Source organism: Vigna umbellata, chromosome 2 (genome assembly GCF_029865625.1).
Source record: "Vigna umbellata cultivar VRB3 chromosome 2, Vumbellata_1.0, whole genome shotgun sequence".
Lineage (NCBI taxonomy): Eukaryota > Viridiplantae > Streptophyta > Magnoliopsida > Fabales > Fabaceae > Vigna > Vigna umbellata.
This window is the reverse complement of record NC_142166.1, coordinates 10,259,083-10,276,286: the sequence shown is the minus strand read 5'-3', so window position 1 is coordinate 10,276,286 and position 17,204 is coordinate 10,259,083. Positions and strand designations below refer to the sequence as shown.

Below are 17,204 nucleotides of genomic sequence, written 5' to 3'. Positions count from 1 at the left end.
GTTAATCTTGTGTAAAATCAGATTAAATTTTTATTTACCTTAGGCACCAATTAAGTTTTCGATTTCTCATTGTTGATTATCACAAGCTTATATTGCTTTTTCTTTGTACTGCAGTTATGTTGCAACTGCATTGATTAGTTCATGAAATGGAAAATGGTTTCAATATATAGTCTTTCAACAAACACAATGGATTTATGTCATCTGACTCTTATCACTCTAAAATGATTTAACTTCATCTATATTAATTATATGTGTAATATATATATATTTACAATTTTCCAATGTCCTATTGGAAGATATTTTAGAATCACCCCAAGAGGAAATAAAATTCATTACCTTTTATGCTAAGTCATTTTTCTGTAATTGCTTTATACTACACCTAGTAAATTACATATTAAATATATTTTTTGTTGAAGGACTATACAGAAAAAAACTACAACAAAATGCAACAAAAAACATAGTTAAGCTGAAAATAAATTATAAACACATAAGTATATTTATATTTCTAGAAAAATATAATATTGAAAGTACATTATTGAATAAATAATAAGAATATGTAAATAATAAGATGTTTTTAGTTGATAATTATAAGTGTTTGGTGAAGTAATTAATAAATGTAAATACATAAAGATCATAACTTCAGTTATATAGAAACTAGTTAAGCTAAAGCAGTTTGGAATGTATAAGTTAGAAGTTTCTAAAATAAATTATTTTAAAATATCAACACATAAAATATATATTGAATAAAAAATAAGAATAACATGTGCAATTAATCTGTGTTAATATATTGTTTATTTAAGCTAGAGATCTAAAAATAACATAATTAATGTTCTTTTAATGTTAAACAAGTTGATTAAAATATAGTTTGTAATTGATTTTCTTAAAATAGGTTATTTTAAAATAATTTGTAAGTTAAATGTTTTTAAAATAATTTATTTTAGAAACTTCTAACTTATACATTCCAAACTGCTTTAACTTAACTAGTTTCTAGCTTATATAACTGAAGTTATGATTCTTACGTATTTACATTTATTAATTACTTCACCAAACACTTATAATTATCAACTAAAAATATCTTATCCTTTACAAATTAATTTACCAACTAGTTTTATCAAATAGAACACTTGTTATAACATATTATTAACCTTAATTTTAACAACGACAATTCAATCATGACTAAGATTCTTTTATATAACATAACTTACAGTACATCGTACTTAGTCTACTGAAAAAAACTATTTTGGCCAATAAATGACATTATTTACAAAAAAAAAAATGTTAATAACACGTTATGTTACGAATTTGAAAATAATAATTTCTTTTATATATATTCTTTTCATTTTAAAAATAAGTAATTTTTTGTTTATTTTAATGAATAAAGTTGATCTGTTTTAAATAAATAATTATTTATTTTAAATTTAAATAAGCTGATCCACAATTAGAAACAATAGAAATTATACTTTAATATTTTGTTTTATTTTATCAATATCCATCTGTCTACATTTATCAATATTTTACAAATTCATAGTTTCCGAGTCGGGTCGAACTAACTGAGTTGATCCGGGTTTGTCATGACACTATCGCTCTTCTCCCTCGTCTTTACGCATCACTCTACGAAGAACTCTTGCTCTCGTCTCTTTCTGACTCTCCTTGTCGATTCATCTTTGCTGCGACGTTGGTGTTCGTTTGTTTTGTTGATTATGATTTGTGAGTGTTTGAGTTAAGGTGCTGTGTGTTAATGTGAATCTGCAATTCGAATCAGGTGAGCTTTTTGTTTAACAATGGCTGCGGAAGACAAGTGGTGCGTGGTGACCGGAGGGAGGGGTTTTGCCGCTCGGCATCTGGTGGAAATGTTAATCCGGCAAAACGAATATTGCGTTCGCATCGCCGATTTGGAAGACAGCATTGTTCTCGAGCCCCCCGAACAGTTGGGGCTTCTCGGCCAGGCCTTGAACTCCGGCCGGGCCCAATACGTCTCCCTCGATCTTCGCAACAAGGCCCAAGTCCTAAAAGGTGATAAACCTCTTCTTTTCTCTCTCAATTGTAGCAACATTTGCACTCGCTGATGTTGGTTTTATGAGTAGTGCAGCATTAGAAGGAGTTGAGGTTGTGTTCCACATGGCTGCTCCAAACTCTTCCATTAACAACTACCAACTTCATTATTCCGTCAATGTGCAAGGTGAACCTCACTCTTCTGTGCATTTGCTTGTTTGAAGTTTGAATCTGCTGAGATTTTTCCTATGTAAGGGACAAAGAATGTCATCGATGCTTGCGTGGATCAGAGGGTGAAGCGACTCATTTACACCAGCTCTCCCAGCGTTGTTTTCGATGGCGTTCATGGGATTCATAATGCTGACGAAACGATGCCTTATACACCTTCGGTATACACTTTAGCAACTCTTCTTTTACTGAATTCACAAATTACCATACGTGAACTTGAGAAAGATAGATAATGTATAGTGTGAGCACTGGGGCTATATGTTTGTTATAAGACTAGCTCGGGGTGGTCCTAAGCGGAATTCTATTTGTTTGTTTCAGCCTAATGATCATTACTCAGCTACAAAAGCCGAGGGTGAGACATTGATTATTAAAGCTAATGGGACTAATGGGCTCCTAACGTGTTGTATACGCCCTAGTAGCATTTTTGGGCCCGGTGATAGACTGTTGGTGCCTACACTTGTTGATACTGCCAGAAAAGGGAAATCCAAGGTAGATGTTGTTTTTCCTTCTAATGCTATAGATTTTAGTGCCTTTATATTTAGCATCTTTTCTAAGGTAGGAAATGTCTCTATTACATATGCACATGACCAAAGGAAACTTCCATTCTATTAGGTATGCTTTATGATACCTCATTTGCCTTACGGTTGAGTCCAATGAAATAATTTAACCTTTAGCTTGACTGTTTTTTTTGAGCCTGTTGACTGATTTTATTGTGTAACCAATTGGGCTGACGCTCAAGGTTATTGTTTCTTTTGCATATTTGGAGTCTTAGTAAATATTTGGTACTTTTTGCTGTATAAATTACTAATTCAGTACTAATGGAAATGTAATCTTGAATTTTTTTTATTAGCCTTAGGAACATCTTGAAGAATCAGAGGCTAACTCAGATTGAATTAAATCGGACTCAGACGGCTAACTAAAACATTTTTCTATAAAGCTTTGGGGGGAATATGCACACAAATGGTTGCAAAGCAATTAACTACTTAGCAGAAACTGCTTTCAGTCTTTCTTTGATTCTCTTATTTATATTACTCTTTTGACCAGTTCCTTATTGGCGATGGAAATAATGTTTATGATTTCACATATGTTGGAAATGTGGCTCATGCCCACATATGTGCTGAACGAGCTTTGGCTTCAGAAGAGCCAGTTTCAGAGAAAGCTGCTGGAGAGGTACCACTGAGATTCTGTTATTACTTTTATTTGTGTTTGTAAATGAAAATTAAATAGTAGACTTCCAGAGATGATGATGATTTGTTTGAAGGTTTAGGGTAGAGTCTCTTCATTTGGGAAAAAGAGGAAACATGAAAGAATGCTTGAGAAAGATTTGTCAGTGACCTTTGTTAAATTAAGAATGAATTATTGCATTTGCATTCTCATACTAAAGAGGTGGGAAAAATGATTGATTTGCAAGTTAGGAAACTTAGCAATTACTGTAGTATTTTCTTGCTAACGGATATTCGTTTTGTAGGTATATTTCATAACAAATATGGAGCCTATGAAATTTTGGGAGTTCGTTTCAGTGGTATTGGATGGTCTTGGATATGAAAGGTAGTTTATTACAACCGTCACTATAAGTTATTTCGTTCCTTTGTTATGTAACCTCGTTTTCTTTTTTCTTTTTATTTGAGATTCTCTCATAATGTAAAACCAAGGATTCAAGACACCAATATTTCAGGCAATTTTTAAACTTTTCTTCTTACTAATAATCTATAAAAATAGCAATTTGAATCTCAGAAAATGAGTATTTATAATCCTAGACCGGTAGTCAAATCATAATCAAACACAAGGCTAACTATAGATATGGGAAATTTACCTCTATTTAAAATTCGAATAACATAAACTATCTTGGACTGTAAACCACTAGGGTTGGTGCAGTGCTGGCGAACTCGGGTGGCATGCATGGAATCATAGGTTCTAACCCCAATGCAACTATTGTGTTTAAAAACAAGACATGTATTTACTCTGCGTCTCCCTTGCTCAATTCATAGTAAAAAGGAACGTGATGGCAGTTTCAATTGTCAGATTATGAATAAAATTCTTATGTGAAAAGATAAAAGAAATTATTGTATTATTGCTCATTCTGCCTAAACAAAACAGAGGAGAAGAATCCCTCACGACACGAGATATCCTGACCTCATTCCCAATTACCTCAAATGCCAGCCTCCTCCACACGTGCTCCCTCTCCCCTCTATGTTCTCCCTTTCTCTCTCTTCAAAACAGAGAAAGAAATCTTTCTATTATGATCCCAATCATTGGGTGTGTACAGGTGGACCCCACAAAATGGTTTCCAGTTCTTCCTTTCATATACCTTACTGAACTTCCCTCTTTGCCCTTTTTTCTTTAGAATTATATTTGTATCATACATCCTTTTTCTTTGTTTTTTTTTCATAGTATGAAAGATGCAAACTTTGGTTGTCCTTTATCATCAGTAGCTCAAGTTGCTGTCAATTTGGGATGTTGGATTATGGGATTTTCTGTCTTGCTGTCCTGACCAGTGGCTATTATTTTTAATCTATTTTATTCATATGGATGACTTCCATATGTGAGTTAGAATATTGGACTCTATTATTAATCAATCATTCCTAAGTTTTGAAATTTCTTGCATTTATATTTGAAATAAATAATATACTTATGCCTTTTCATTCAGAAAAATAAACATAAACATTGTTGAGACATTATCAGTGCTATTTTCTTGCTATCTGAGGCATGTTATCTTTTGCAGGCCGAGAATAAAGATACCTGCTGCTGTTATCTTGCCCATTGCGCATTTGGTGGAATGGATATATAGGCTGCTTGGCCCATATGGGATGCAGGTGCCTCAGTTAACCCCTTCAAGGATTAGACTCGTGACCTGCAGCAGAACTTTCGATTGCTCAAAAGCAAAGGATCGCCTTGGCTATGCCCCCATCGTAACAATGCAGGTCTCTGATATTTATGAAAAGTAATAATATAATATAACCTCTATTATTGACTTTCATCTTGTTCATGCCTCTAAATAGAAAAATATGATGAGAAGTTGGCTAACTCCATGCCCCCAAAATCACTGATAATACCAAATTAGGATTATATAATATATTATGAAAACAAGTATGAGATGGTTTTTGTTATAATATTTACTCTATTTATCATGATTATATTATGTCCAGGATTATCCTATTTATCATGATTATATTGTGTTTAGGGTTACTTTATTTATCATGATTATATTGTGTCTAGGGTTACCTTATTTATCATGATTATATTGTGTCTAAGGTTATCCTAATTATCATGTACTCTTGTATCAATTTATTTTTATAAATAGAAGATTACGAGAGGGATCAATAAAGTCCTCTAGAATTATTTCTTTTCAATCTCAAGTGTTTCCTTAAATGAATGAGGTTTAGTGTACGAGTACATCTATTCCTATGAATATATACATAATCATACTTGTCTGGATGCTTCTCCCATATTAATGATGTTGTAATTTTTCTTGCAGGAGGGCCTGCTGAGGACAATTGAATCATATGCACACTTGAAGGCAGAAAATCAACCTAAAACTAAAAGAGAAGGTCCCTCAAAAGCTTCCAAATATCTTGGAAGTGGAAGAGGTGTGAATAATCAATTACATGTATCTAATTTCTTTGTTGGACAATCTGGACTTGCTTGTAAAGGAGAATACATCTGTTAATATAACCAATTGCCATATATAATAGAAACATGGTGGCTGGCTACTCTTCCGTTACTGTATCACATGGTTGATTGATTTTGATTATCTAATGAATCTTATTAGATTGTGATCAAGAGCATTTTCATAGACATTAAATACATAGCACTTATTTTCCACAGTTAAATTGTAATAGATGGAGCAGGAAGTTGTAGTTTATGCTCACAATCCCATCATCATGTAGTGCGAATTATCCATATGTTTTAACCTTGTTGGTTGTTTTTTTTTTTTAATTTGTTATAAAGCATGTGTGTGTTTGATGTGCTAGTTCTAAGAAGCCTGAAACATCAATTGAACTCAAAAGTTCAAACTTTGGTGTTAATATTTCTTACTTTATTATTAAAAAACTGACTTATTGTTATCTATTTGTGTGATCAATGCTATCAGATCTCTCCTACTTACTATGCAAACACTACAGTGTAACCAGTTTACGCTTGGAGTCATTTTACACTTTACATTTATTTATCTAAAAGTTTTGATTGAATTGCTAATTTGCAGTGGCTGACACATTGCTTTGGAAGGATAAAAAGCAAACTCTCATCACATTGTTTGTCTTGATTGCAATATACTTCAACTTCATTGCATCTGAAAATACCATCATTAGTGCTCTGACAAAAGTTCTATTGTTCACATCGATCTTTTTATTCATTCATGGCGTTCTACCTGCAAAAATGTAAGTACACTATGTACTGTTGGATATTGCAGTTTTCAATTTAACATTGTATGCCACTATTAACTTGTACAATGATGTATTATTATTATGATGACTATTAAGTTAATCCAGTTGTTAGAAAAGCATTGAAGTTTTCAATGTGAGAATAAACTTGTGCAGGTTGGGGTATACTGTTGAGAAAATGCCCAAATCATGGTTTCATTTGTCAGAAGATAGGTCACATAAATGTGCTCTCTCAGTGGCCTCGTCATGGAATATTGCTGTGAATGTTTTGAAGTCCCTTGCAGAAGGGAATGATTGGGTATTGTTATTAAAGGTATCTCTGCACTGCATTGCCTATATTTTCCTTGCCATTGCTTGCTATTGTGATTATGATGTATAGGATGCATTAATTATAAAAATCCTATCCCTTTAATATACTATTATTATTAATATAATAAAATATGCAATATTAATAATAAAAATATCATTTTCCTTGATTTATTTTATTTTTAAATTAAAAAGTAGTCATGCGGTATGTCAGTAAACTTGTCAGTGAATTTGTGAAACTCTATAGGTGAAACCCATATTTTTGGAACCTTCATGTTGAAATTTCCATGTAAAATTTTGCATGTAATGAAGTTTTCTGTTTACAAATGCAAAAATTTACCGAGTATAATTTTCTCAAGTATCAGAATCGCTGAAACATCTTTCCTTTGATGATCAATAGGTTGTTCTCTATCTGTTCATTCTTAGCTTCCTTGGAGCCTTTTCACTTCAGAACTTGTATACGATAGGTTCTCTCCCTCTCTCTTTCTCTTTCGTGGTTGCACACACACTTGTACATATGCATGTGGGAACATGACTTTGTCTGTGCCGAAAATATGCTATATGCTATTATGCTTGCCTGTATTTAATTAAATCTATTTCTGCTACCAGTAAAATTGTGACTGGAGGTCTATATATTAAATTCACAATTTGTGAAATTGATGAATTTTGAATCATGTTTGTTTACTTTCTAATGAAAAGAATCATTTGCAATCAGCATTCAGATGTCTGTACCCCTGTTCACTTATGGATACCTCATTGAATAATTTGACTTATTATTCCTGAGGTTGACAAGTTTCATGTTGCACCTCACTTATTTTCTATTGATGTGTCTTGTTTAAATCCAGAGCCCAGAAGAGACTAATACAAGTTTTACTTTTTCTTTTTTCTTATTTTTAGGTGGTGAATGATACTAATTTTTTTCTTGTGGTGGTTACAGGAGTTACATTTGCATTTATAGCTTTCTACGTATACGAACAGAAGGAGGAAGACATTGATGGCATGTTTATAAAAACACATTCTTTTAGTTGCAAATTGAAATCTGATCTCACCAAAAAGTTTCTTTCTTCAAAGAAGATTGATTGATAGGCTTTTTTCTTGATAGTTGCACCTTAAATATTCTATTGAGTTCCATGTATGACTATAATTGTAATTTGAACACTTCTCAATATCAAAGATCAGATGAAGGATGATGTGCATGTTCATTTGGATTTTATGGAAATAAATATATTAATGGTTTCCAGCATTGGTATACTACGTCAAAAAAAAAACATTTCTACCAATGTCTTAAAAGTGTCAAAATACTGTGAAGAATACTCTTTAAATATTATTTTTATAATAATTATGAACACTAGTACTTAAATTTATTCAAATATAAAACAAATAACAATTGTTAATTGTTTTATCTGAATTGTAAAAAGAAAGTGCAATAATTAACAAATAAGTCAATTTCAACACAACAATTAACTTCAAAATAAAACATGTTCTTATTTTAGAAAGAGTTTAATTTTCACAAATAAACATATACGAGTAAAACTTGCATATTTGTAGTTTTTTTTATTGTATTCAAATGCTTATTAAACTAATTAATTAATCATATAAATTAAATCCTAACACCAATACTTTATTTAGGAAATACAGCTATTCATGCAAATGTTATATCTAATTGAAAATGCAATGTTTAATTTTGAATAAAATCTTTGAGGATAAAAGTAAACATATAATTTTGAAATTTCTATGATTTTAGCTTTTCTAGGATTGAATATGAAAAATAAATGGACAAAAATACCCTCTGTAATTTTTCAGAATGCAAAAAAAGACCCATTCCTATATTTATATTTTATTATTATTAGGAATATGAATGACATTGCTGTGAAAATAATATAAAATGACAATTTTCGTGTTAACTATTACTATTACGGGAAACTAAATAATTATATAATTATATATATATATATATATATATATATATATATATATATATATATATATATATATATATATATATATATATTATAACAATATAATTAAATTTTCTAGTTAAATATTTAATTTGATAAAAAAAATGCCTGCATGCAATTTTTCCAAAAATTATTTTAAATTTTACAACCTAAATATTTAAATCATTTAATTTTATATAAATTTGTAGTAATGTTAACAGTACTAAAGAACCTATTAATATTGTTTTTATTGATCTTCCCGCAGACAAAGGTTCATCGTCAACCCATTCATCAAGTGTTAGTTGGTTGGTTACCAACAAGTTAAAGAGAGTGTATTCAGAGAACTTGAGGTTGTGAATCAATGGCACACTCTCTGAGTTTTGCTCCTTTTTCTTCCTTCAAAGCCTCGTGCAGACCAGGTAACTAGCTCACTCTCTCTGTGCGTTCTCACGCGTCTTTTGGAAGACTTCAATAACTGAATGTGGTTTTTCCTACTTTTGCTATCACTTTAAAAGCAGTTACTGGTAATTTGGTTGCCCCAAAGGCTTTTTGGATAAACGAAGCCTGCCACAATTCTAAAGTTCGGAACTTTCAATCTTTGAAGGTTAAGGTAAGGTTGATTTTTGTGTCCCATTTAAAATAACATGTTTCTTGGTATCCAGTTATTATGTCAAGACTCTATTGTGTTGAAAATTCATGTGTCGTGAGTTGAAATCTTCTCTAGTGCTGATTTAATGCAGGCTACGGATGATAATAAACAAACCAAAGCAAAGAGTATCGTTTGCCCAGACTGTGAAGGAAATGGTTAGTGAAAATGTCGATTGCTATTCGTAAGCACTTCGGTTTGGTGGTTTTTTTCTTATTCTTTCTTTCTGTAGGTGGGTTGAGTTTTTTTTTTTTGAACATTAATCCTTCTTTATGCACAATGATAAGAGAACACAAAGAACATCACAATATAGAAATAATATCTTTAAATCTAAGTAGTATCATTAAGATTTGAAATTGAAAATATGAATTTTCCCAAGGTGATTGATAACTCTAGGGCATGTCAAATGACAAATGTTAGTTTGGTACAAGAAGATGAAAATGGACTTTGTAAAAATATAGATTGCTCAGTGCTTTCTTGTCTTGTTGAGAAATTTTAGACCTTTTCCTTGAAAATTGTCGTGCCAGTAGTGAAAAAAAACATGTTTTAAAACTCTGTTAACTTGATCACTTACTAACTTGAGTATAGTTTGTACTGATATCACCTTAGGATATAGTGACAGAGTGATGTTTCATTCATTGAAAACTATGTGCATTTGTCTGTTAGTCATCCGTTAATTAGTATTAGTGTCTTATTCCCCGTTATATAAGTCAATAGGACGGGCTAGAGATGCATTCATGCACTTTGGCCCTCAGATGCCAATTAGTGTCTGTTTGGAATACCAATAATTCTTGAGGATGGACTATGGCCTGTTGCTTTTTCACATTATTTCAAAAGCTATCGTACATTGCAAGTTTTTCTCCTTCCATTAGAAATCTTGGCATTTAATTCACTGAGCTATCTTTCTACTCAACTGCAAGGTGCAATATCATGCACTCAATGCAAAGGTACTGGAGTTAATTCTGTTGATCACTTCAATGGACAATTTAAAGCTGGTGGATTATGTTGGCTATGCAGGTAAGGGCACTAGATCTTACATTTCAGGTTCTGTTCCTTAATATTAGTGTGAGCATGTGCGTATTCCATGTTATGTGTTGTATGGCAAATCAACTTCACAATATATTACTTTTTCCACACCATGCTTTCAATTAAAGAACAGATAGGGTTAATATTTGAGCCAAAACAGCTCAAGACTGAAATCTGTAATACTAAATGGAAGTAGGATTGTTGTTATCATGCTTCTGGTCAAGTCATCACTGCAAAGTTGTTTCTCCTTTTCAGTCAGCAATAACAATAATTTTCAAGGTAAGATGATCACTACCAACAGTTGAAACGAATAATGACTGGGTAGTAGCCAATTGTTTCCCAGAATTTGGTGTTAATGATACTAGATTCCAATAATCATAATTAGATTTTAGAAAGAGTTGTATAAAAGATGTCTAGTTGTTTCAATTACCCAAGCACATGATCATATCATAGCAATCAGAACTCACCTCAAATTCCAGGAAACAAGTGCATGTACATTAGAGCTAACAGGTACATTCTGCAACCATCTAACTTGTTATTGTCACTATTGTTTTCATCAAGTTTAAATTGGCCCTTAGTATTAGTGAACCAGCATAAAGAAACTCTTTTTAAGTTCAGGTATTGTGTGATTTCCAGATTGATCAGACTGCTCTACTATCAATACCATATCATCTTTTCGCCTAGCCCTTAGTTTGGACGAAACATCTTAAGGAAGAATTGGGACTCAAATTTTCGCTCTAATTTAAAACTCCATCTTCCATAGAGAACCATGTCAATACCACTATGTCCTTTGGTTGTGTAGTAAGTAGGGGATTATCAGGACAAAAGTATCCTAATATTTTAATACTAATTAGGAAAAATATTCTTAGAATCTTCACATTCATTCCAATAGATTTTATTTCATTTTTTAAGAGAATGTGATTGTTACAAAGGTATTGTTTCACTTGCTAGATGCCATGGTGGTCATTGTCTGTAAGAACAATGTCATCAACATATACTATTAGATAAATACACCTAGCATTCGGGAGACGGTAAAATACTAAATAATCCGCCTTAATGCAAGTCTTACCAAATTGTTGGACAAAAGTGCTAAATTCTCCAAATTAGGCTCCAAGAGACTGCTTGCTCCATATAAATTTCTTTCCACAAATCCTCATTAAGAATAAACCCAAACTTGTCATAACCTCGGTCAATTTACCAAACCATGCTCTTAGGGATTGTTTCGGCCCATATCAAGTCTTTCTTAACTTGTAAACATTTCCAGCAGCAACATGTCCTTCATAGCCTAGGGGGAGTCCATGTATATATCTTCGTCAAGGTCTTCATGTAGGAATGCATTCTTCGCATCGAACTACGGCAGATCCCAATCATGATTTTATCGTGACAATATTACTATGACTTTGTTCATCATAAATGTCTCCAAGTAAACCACACCATAGGTTTGAGTGAATCCTTAGGCCATTAATCTTGCCTTATAACTTTCAATGGTCCGATCAGTCCAATATTTCACTATATATACCCACTGGATTTTTCCAGCTGGTAGGGTGACAAGTTCTCAGGTCCTGTTCATGTTTAACACCTTTTAATTTCCACAATCATGGCTTGTTTCTATTTCCTACCATTTGCTTCATATACAAAGGAAGGTGTGATTATAGAGTTTATGTTTGTGAGAAAGGTTTTGTGTTTAGGGTAGATTTTTTCAAAGGACGGGAAATTTGGTAGAGGGTAAAGAGGTTGTTGGATCTGTTGGGTGCATGTTTAGGTTCTCTTTCTAAGGGCAATGCTCAAATTTAGAAAGAATAATATATTTCTTCAACATTTCAATAATGAGGCCATTGGTCCTATTAATACATGAGCCTACTGTTTATTTTAGAAAATATGGAGAGCCAATTCTCTGGAAACGAATCACTGTAATTATGGTACTGTATTCAAATACATAATCTGTTAGGTTCCTAGGTTTGAAACCTAACTAAGAACACTAACAATAGGTAAAAACAGTAATGAAAGAATGACTTTTTCTATTATTCACAGTAAAAGAACTCTCTTTACAAAGAATGGTTGGGAGCATAACCTCCCTGGTTAGGAGCGTAACCTCCCTCTAAAGGCTAAAAATTCTGTCTTTACAACAAATTTGCTCAATAATGCCCCTGTACAGAACCCATTCCCTATTTATAAAGTTCCTCTTCCCCTTCCCACTAACTAACTAACTGTCAAATAACTCTTCCTTCCTAATTGCCCTCTCATTTTCTCTTCCTTCTATCCTAAACCCATTATCACCTATCACCCTATATCCTATCATTACACCCCTCTGCAGAATAACCTTGTCCTCAAGGTTGGAACCGGAAAGCTTGATCTCATGGCTCCTCTTCATCAACCTGTTACCATATGAAGGGAACCCACTAGATGCTGCCCTCCAATTCAGGTCTGGAAGCTTGGGTGGTGGCAAATCCTCCTCCAATGACTTCCACTTTTCCTGGATTCTTTTAGTCCAATTTTGTGAAGTCCTCAAAATCTCAACTCTGACTTCATCGGCTCTTGTAACACTTTTGGCAGCTGCTCCATCTACTTGCAAACTCTCATGTAAAATTTCCACCCTCCCCATCTGTGTTACTGCTGTCCAATTCTCATAGAGACTGCTTCTTCTGTTCCCTTCAACTATCCTTAGTAGAGTTGTTGCCAGATTTTTCCAAGAAAGGTTCTTGGATTTTTGTTGCCAGGTCTTGCACCCTTGGACTACATTTTGTTTGTTGTTTGGGTGTGCTTTTGTTGATCCTTTGGTGTTTTGAACTGCAGAAGCATTTGCTGCCCCTATTGTTTGATCTTGGGTGTCAATCCCTTCATAAGTGATCAACTCTTCTCTTTTCACCCACGAAAAAACTGGTGTCTCCTCACCCTTCCTAGCTCCATTATTGTCAATGGCATCCTCTTTTTTTTGCTCCCAATTGCTTGAATGTTCTCCTCCTCCTGAGTGTTTCTTTCCTTTCTTGATATCTTGCAGCAAGTCCTCTCTTGCCCTGTAAACAGACTCAACTGGGTTTCTCTTTGACACCACTGTTTTAACCTCCTAGGCCTCAACAATTCTTCCCCTTTCTTTACTGTTTTGACATTCCCACCCGAACCTACCACTCTATCTCCACTAAAAACAACAACTTTTGCAACTTTACTTGGAGAAACAAGAGTCACAACCTTCCCATCATGATCTTCACCTGATGTATTTTCCCTACCAACATTTGTCACGTAATCCACCCTTGCAACAGAAACATCTACAACTTTCTTAGAGGCAGCTTTTGTAACTCCTGTAGTTTGGGCTAACTTCTCAAAAAGAGAGTCTCTATCTCTTCCTCCGAACCCCATATCAATGCCTCTTTCAGCCCTTTCCAAGAAAGGTTCTTGGTTTTATTTTTCCAGACCCTAAACCAATAGATGGTGCCTCCCTCCATGTAGCTGTAAGCCAACCTGAGCCTCTCCTTTTCTGTGACATTCTGGATGTCAAAGAACTTCTCTGCCTTAGAGATCCACCCCAACGGGTCCAGCCCCTCAAACCTGGGCAATTCTACCCATTTTCTCCAATTATGTTCACCCCTGTCTTCCTCCAACTCTTCTTCTGAACCCTCTTTTTGTCCTTCCATGACAAATTTCTCACTTCTTTCTAAGCCCTTTATGTGAATCTTAATTTCTTGCAGCATTTCTCTCGTTTCTTGCATATTTCTTCTCCATTCTTGCATATTGCTTCTCCATTCTGCCATGCTCATTTTTAGTTCCCTGGTCCTCCTCTCCAAGGTATTGTCTCTTCCTTCCATCACCCTTCTCTCCCAAACATCCAACACTCCTCTCCTAAGGATATCCGGCAGTTTCTTGATAACGTCTTGATCCCTTCTTGATCTGGCACCCCTCTCCTTAGGATAATCGACAGTTCTCCTGTTGATACGGCAACGCTCTGGATGATTCGACCGCTTCTCGAAACGACAGGTCAGACCAATTTGTTAGGTTCCTGGGTTTGAAACCTAACTAAGAACACTAACAGTAGGTAAAAATAGTAATGAAAGAATGGTTTTTTCTATTATTCACAGTAAAAGAACCCTCTTTACAAAGAATGGTTGGGAGCGTAACCTTCCTGGTTAGGAGCATAACCTCCCTCTACAGGCTAAAAATCCTGTCTTTACAACAGATTCACTCAATAATGCCCCCTGTACAGAACCCACTCCCTATTTATAAAGTTTCTCTTCCCCTTCCCACTAATTAACTAACTAACTGTCAAATAACTCTTCCCTCCTAACTGCCCTCTCATTTTCTCTTCCTTCTATCCTAAACCCATTATCACCTATCACCCTATATCCTATCATAATCCTAGTTTTAATAACAAGATACACCCATAAATAAAATTATAGAAAGGATAAAAGAAAAACTTTCTAAAATACATAATGAGCAGCACGATTTGACATCATACAATAGAAACAAGTGACATGAGATGGATAAGATGGTTTTCTAAACTTTCTAAAAACTTTTGGTTCTTTTGGTTGGTCCAAGATTAGTTTCTAATAAGGGACATTAAGGTTTCATGTGCCCAGGCTTACCACACTTATAACATATGATGTTTGAGGGCTGATCAACTCTTTTTTCTTATCCTGTTCGGTTGCTGACCTTTGTTTTTGTTCTTGTTTCTCAACAACTTCGAAAACTTTTTGACAAGCAAACCTAGATTTTTACTATCTAAATGTGCATCCAGTTTCTTTGAGTCATCTTTCAAGGCAATTCTTTTCTTCTTGTTGCCTTCTTCCTCTTCATCACTGAGTCTTCTTAACTCAAGTTCATCTTCTCTCAACTTTCCAAAGAGTGTTGTCATGTGCATGAATTTCAAGTCCCTTGATTCAAAAATTTCAAAAATGTTTGACTGCCAAGACCTGTTCAAACTTTTCAAGATTTTTATATTTAATTCTTGATAATAAAATTTCTTACCTAGAGCAACCAAATAATTGACCACATGTTTGAATGTTATATGGACTTCATAGATGCTCTCACCCTACTGCATTGTGAACATTTCATACTCTCCGATCAACATGTTCTTCCTTGCTCATTTCCCATTTTCAATACCTTAATGGGTAACCTCCAAAATTTCCCACATTTATTTGGTCGTCTTTCACACAGAAATTCTGTAGAACTAATCCAAGGTGAGGGTAGAGGCTATGACATTTCCTTCTTTTCACATCATATTGAGCCTTTTTTGTTTCATCAGCTAGCTATCCAGATGGAAAAATCTTTCTCTTCGTGCACATCATTAATTACATGCATAGGAATACATGGTTCATTTATTATAATATCTCATATGCCTCTATAAATAAATTCCAAAGAGATTTGCATTCTCACTTTTCAAAAGAGATCATTTTCACCACAAAATGAGGGGAGGTATGTTTATTGCAGCCCTTTAACAAAGGTTTAGTTTGGCAAAGCCATTCAGAAAAAAAATGAAAAAAGGATATATGTTGAGTAACTTTCAAAAACCAAATCTAAGGCTAAATGTTGGAAATGAATGAGAGAGTATGCTAAACCAAAACCAGGGGCTGAATTGATTTTGAATTTTTTTTGAAAAGATTTACCCTTTTTAAATATTGTCATGAATGCTTAGTTTGTTTCATTAAGCCACCTTATTTTTGGATGTGGAAAAGTTGGTGACTAGAATGCAAGGATTTTCACGTGGTTCTCTGCAGTGGTTGAACTGTAATTGTTTATAGGCTAAGCATGACTTGTTACCATTATTTATATTATTTGTGTGATTTTGAACTCCATTCCTTGAACTTCAAATATCAGTAGGATTTGGGAGTTGGATTATACTCATTTGATTGAAGTCTCATTGGTTTGGCTGCAATCTAATTCGTATCCAATGAATGTTTCTAGCAGGGGAAAAAGAGACATATTGTGTGGAAGCTGTAATGGAGCTGGCTTTCTTGGTGGATTCATGAGCACGTTTGATGATTAGAAAGTTGCCCAGATTGAATATTACAAGAAATTTTTATAGTGATGGCCAAAGAAATGAGTGGAGACTACGAAGCAACATGGATGTTCTTCTGTTGGTATAGTTAAGTAATGTTATCCTTTAAATGAGGTTTAAGTCATCGCGGATATGGTCGTGGTTTTAGATTGTACCAAGTTTTATTAGTGTTAGCGTTAAAAATTATAAATACTATTTAAGATAATTAAGCTAATAAGAATGTTTTAATCTTAATACAGGGATACATATGTTGTAATTTTAAAATGTTATTTTAAAGTTCAGGTTACCGTTGTTGTAGTTGATTACTATGAAAGAGTAACTTGATTTCTCAGCAGTTGAATTATGTCAGAGTTTCCAAGTGATTTGGGTAACAGGCACACATCTTTGTTTTCTTAACATCATAAAAATACAATTTGTTAGTTTACAACAAAAGAATTACAATTTAGGACGTAGTTTTTCTTCCTAACGAGCGCCCTGTGATAGATAGGCTTTACAATTGTGCCACAACTGCCTTTGAACCTGTCGTCATTACGTTGTACCTCTATTCCCTGCTGCACCTTTGCTTAGGAAGCTACCATGTAGATTTCGAAAAGCTTGTTTCCCAAATTTATTTCATGTGTTTTATAAAACATTTCTATAATGTATTTATATGTTTTATAAAGTGTGTTTTGAAAATCTTATTTCAGAAATATCGAAAAGAGAAT

The 17,204-nt window shown here is 33.7% G+C and overlaps 2 protein-coding genes across 6 annotated transcripts; both read left to right on the top strand.

Moving 5' to 3' along the window:
• The first annotated feature begins 1,516 nt into the window (after nucleotides 1–1,516).
• Nucleotides 1,517–8,148, top strand: LOC124848767 (3beta-hydroxysteroid-dehydrogenase/decarboxylase-like). Of its 3 annotated transcripts, none has more exons than XM_088106074.1 (13): nucleotides 1,517–1,674; nucleotides 1,763–2,013; nucleotides 2,090–2,179; nucleotides 2,248–2,381; nucleotides 2,539–2,709; nucleotides 3,265–3,390; nucleotides 3,689–3,768; nucleotides 4,943–5,141; nucleotides 5,696–5,807; nucleotides 6,422–6,596; nucleotides 6,756–6,912; nucleotides 7,306–7,372; nucleotides 7,843–8,148. In XM_088106074.1, exons 2-13 carry the CDS (start codon nucleotides 1,782–1,784, stop codon nucleotides 7,986–7,988), a joined length of 1,689 nt encoding a protein of 562 aa, XP_087962200.1. In that variant the 5' UTR covers nucleotides 1,517–1,674; nucleotides 1,763–1,781; the 3' UTR covers nucleotides 7,989–8,148. The 3 variants fall into 3 exon arrangements, with proteins under 3 accessions (XP_087962200.1, XP_087962201.1, XP_087962202.1); XM_088106075.1 differs by having other exon boundaries at nucleotides 1,543–1,680; XM_088106076.1 differs by having other exon boundaries at nucleotides 1,556–1,632.
• Nucleotides 8,149–9,091: 943 nt separating this feature from the next.
• On the top strand, nucleotides 9,092–16,877 carry LOC148203375 (protein BUNDLE SHEATH DEFECTIVE 2, chloroplastic-like). Of its 3 annotated transcripts, none has more exons than XM_088106193.1 (5): nucleotides 9,092–9,261; nucleotides 9,361–9,452; nucleotides 9,583–9,646; nucleotides 10,409–10,505; nucleotides 16,407–16,877. In XM_088106193.1, exons 1-5 carry the CDS (start codon nucleotides 9,204–9,206, stop codon nucleotides 16,486–16,488), a joined length of 393 nt encoding a protein of 130 aa, XP_087962319.1. In that variant the 5' UTR covers nucleotides 9,092–9,203; the 3' UTR covers nucleotides 16,489–16,877. The 3 variants fall into 3 exon arrangements, with proteins under 3 accessions (XP_087962319.1, XP_087962318.1, XP_087962317.1); XM_088106192.1 differs by having other exon boundaries at nucleotides 9,358–9,452; nucleotides 16,410–16,877; XM_088106191.1 differs by having other exon boundaries at nucleotides 9,358–9,452.
• The last annotated feature ends 327 nt before the right edge of the window (nucleotides 16,878–17,204 follow it).

Bases quoted from the DNA above. Each gene is read 5' to 3' on its own strand.
- LOC124848767 (XM_088106074.1), top strand. From the start codon at position 1,782: ATGGCTGCGGAAGACAAGTGGTGCGTGGTGACCGGAGGGAGGGGTTTT. The intron at 3,391-3,688 runs GTACCACTGAGA...TTCGTTTTGTAG, and splicing joins CAGAGAAAGCTGCTGGAGAG to GTATATTTCATAACAAATAT. The intron at 5,808-6,421 runs GTGTGAATAATC...GCTAATTTGCAG, and splicing joins ATATCTTGGAAGTGGAAGAG to TGGCTGACACATTGCTTTGG.
- LOC148203375 (XM_088106191.1), top strand. From the start codon at position 9,204: ATGGCACACTCTCTGAGTTTTGCTCCTTTTTCTTCCTTCAAAGCCTCG. The intron at 9,453-9,582 runs GTAAGGTTGATT...GATTTAATGCAG, and splicing joins TTCAATCTTTGAAGGTTAAG to GCTACGGATGATAATAAACA. The intron at 9,647-10,408 runs GTTAGTGAAAAT...CTCAACTGCAAG, and splicing joins CCCAGACTGTGAAGGAAATG to GTGCAATATCATGCACTCAA.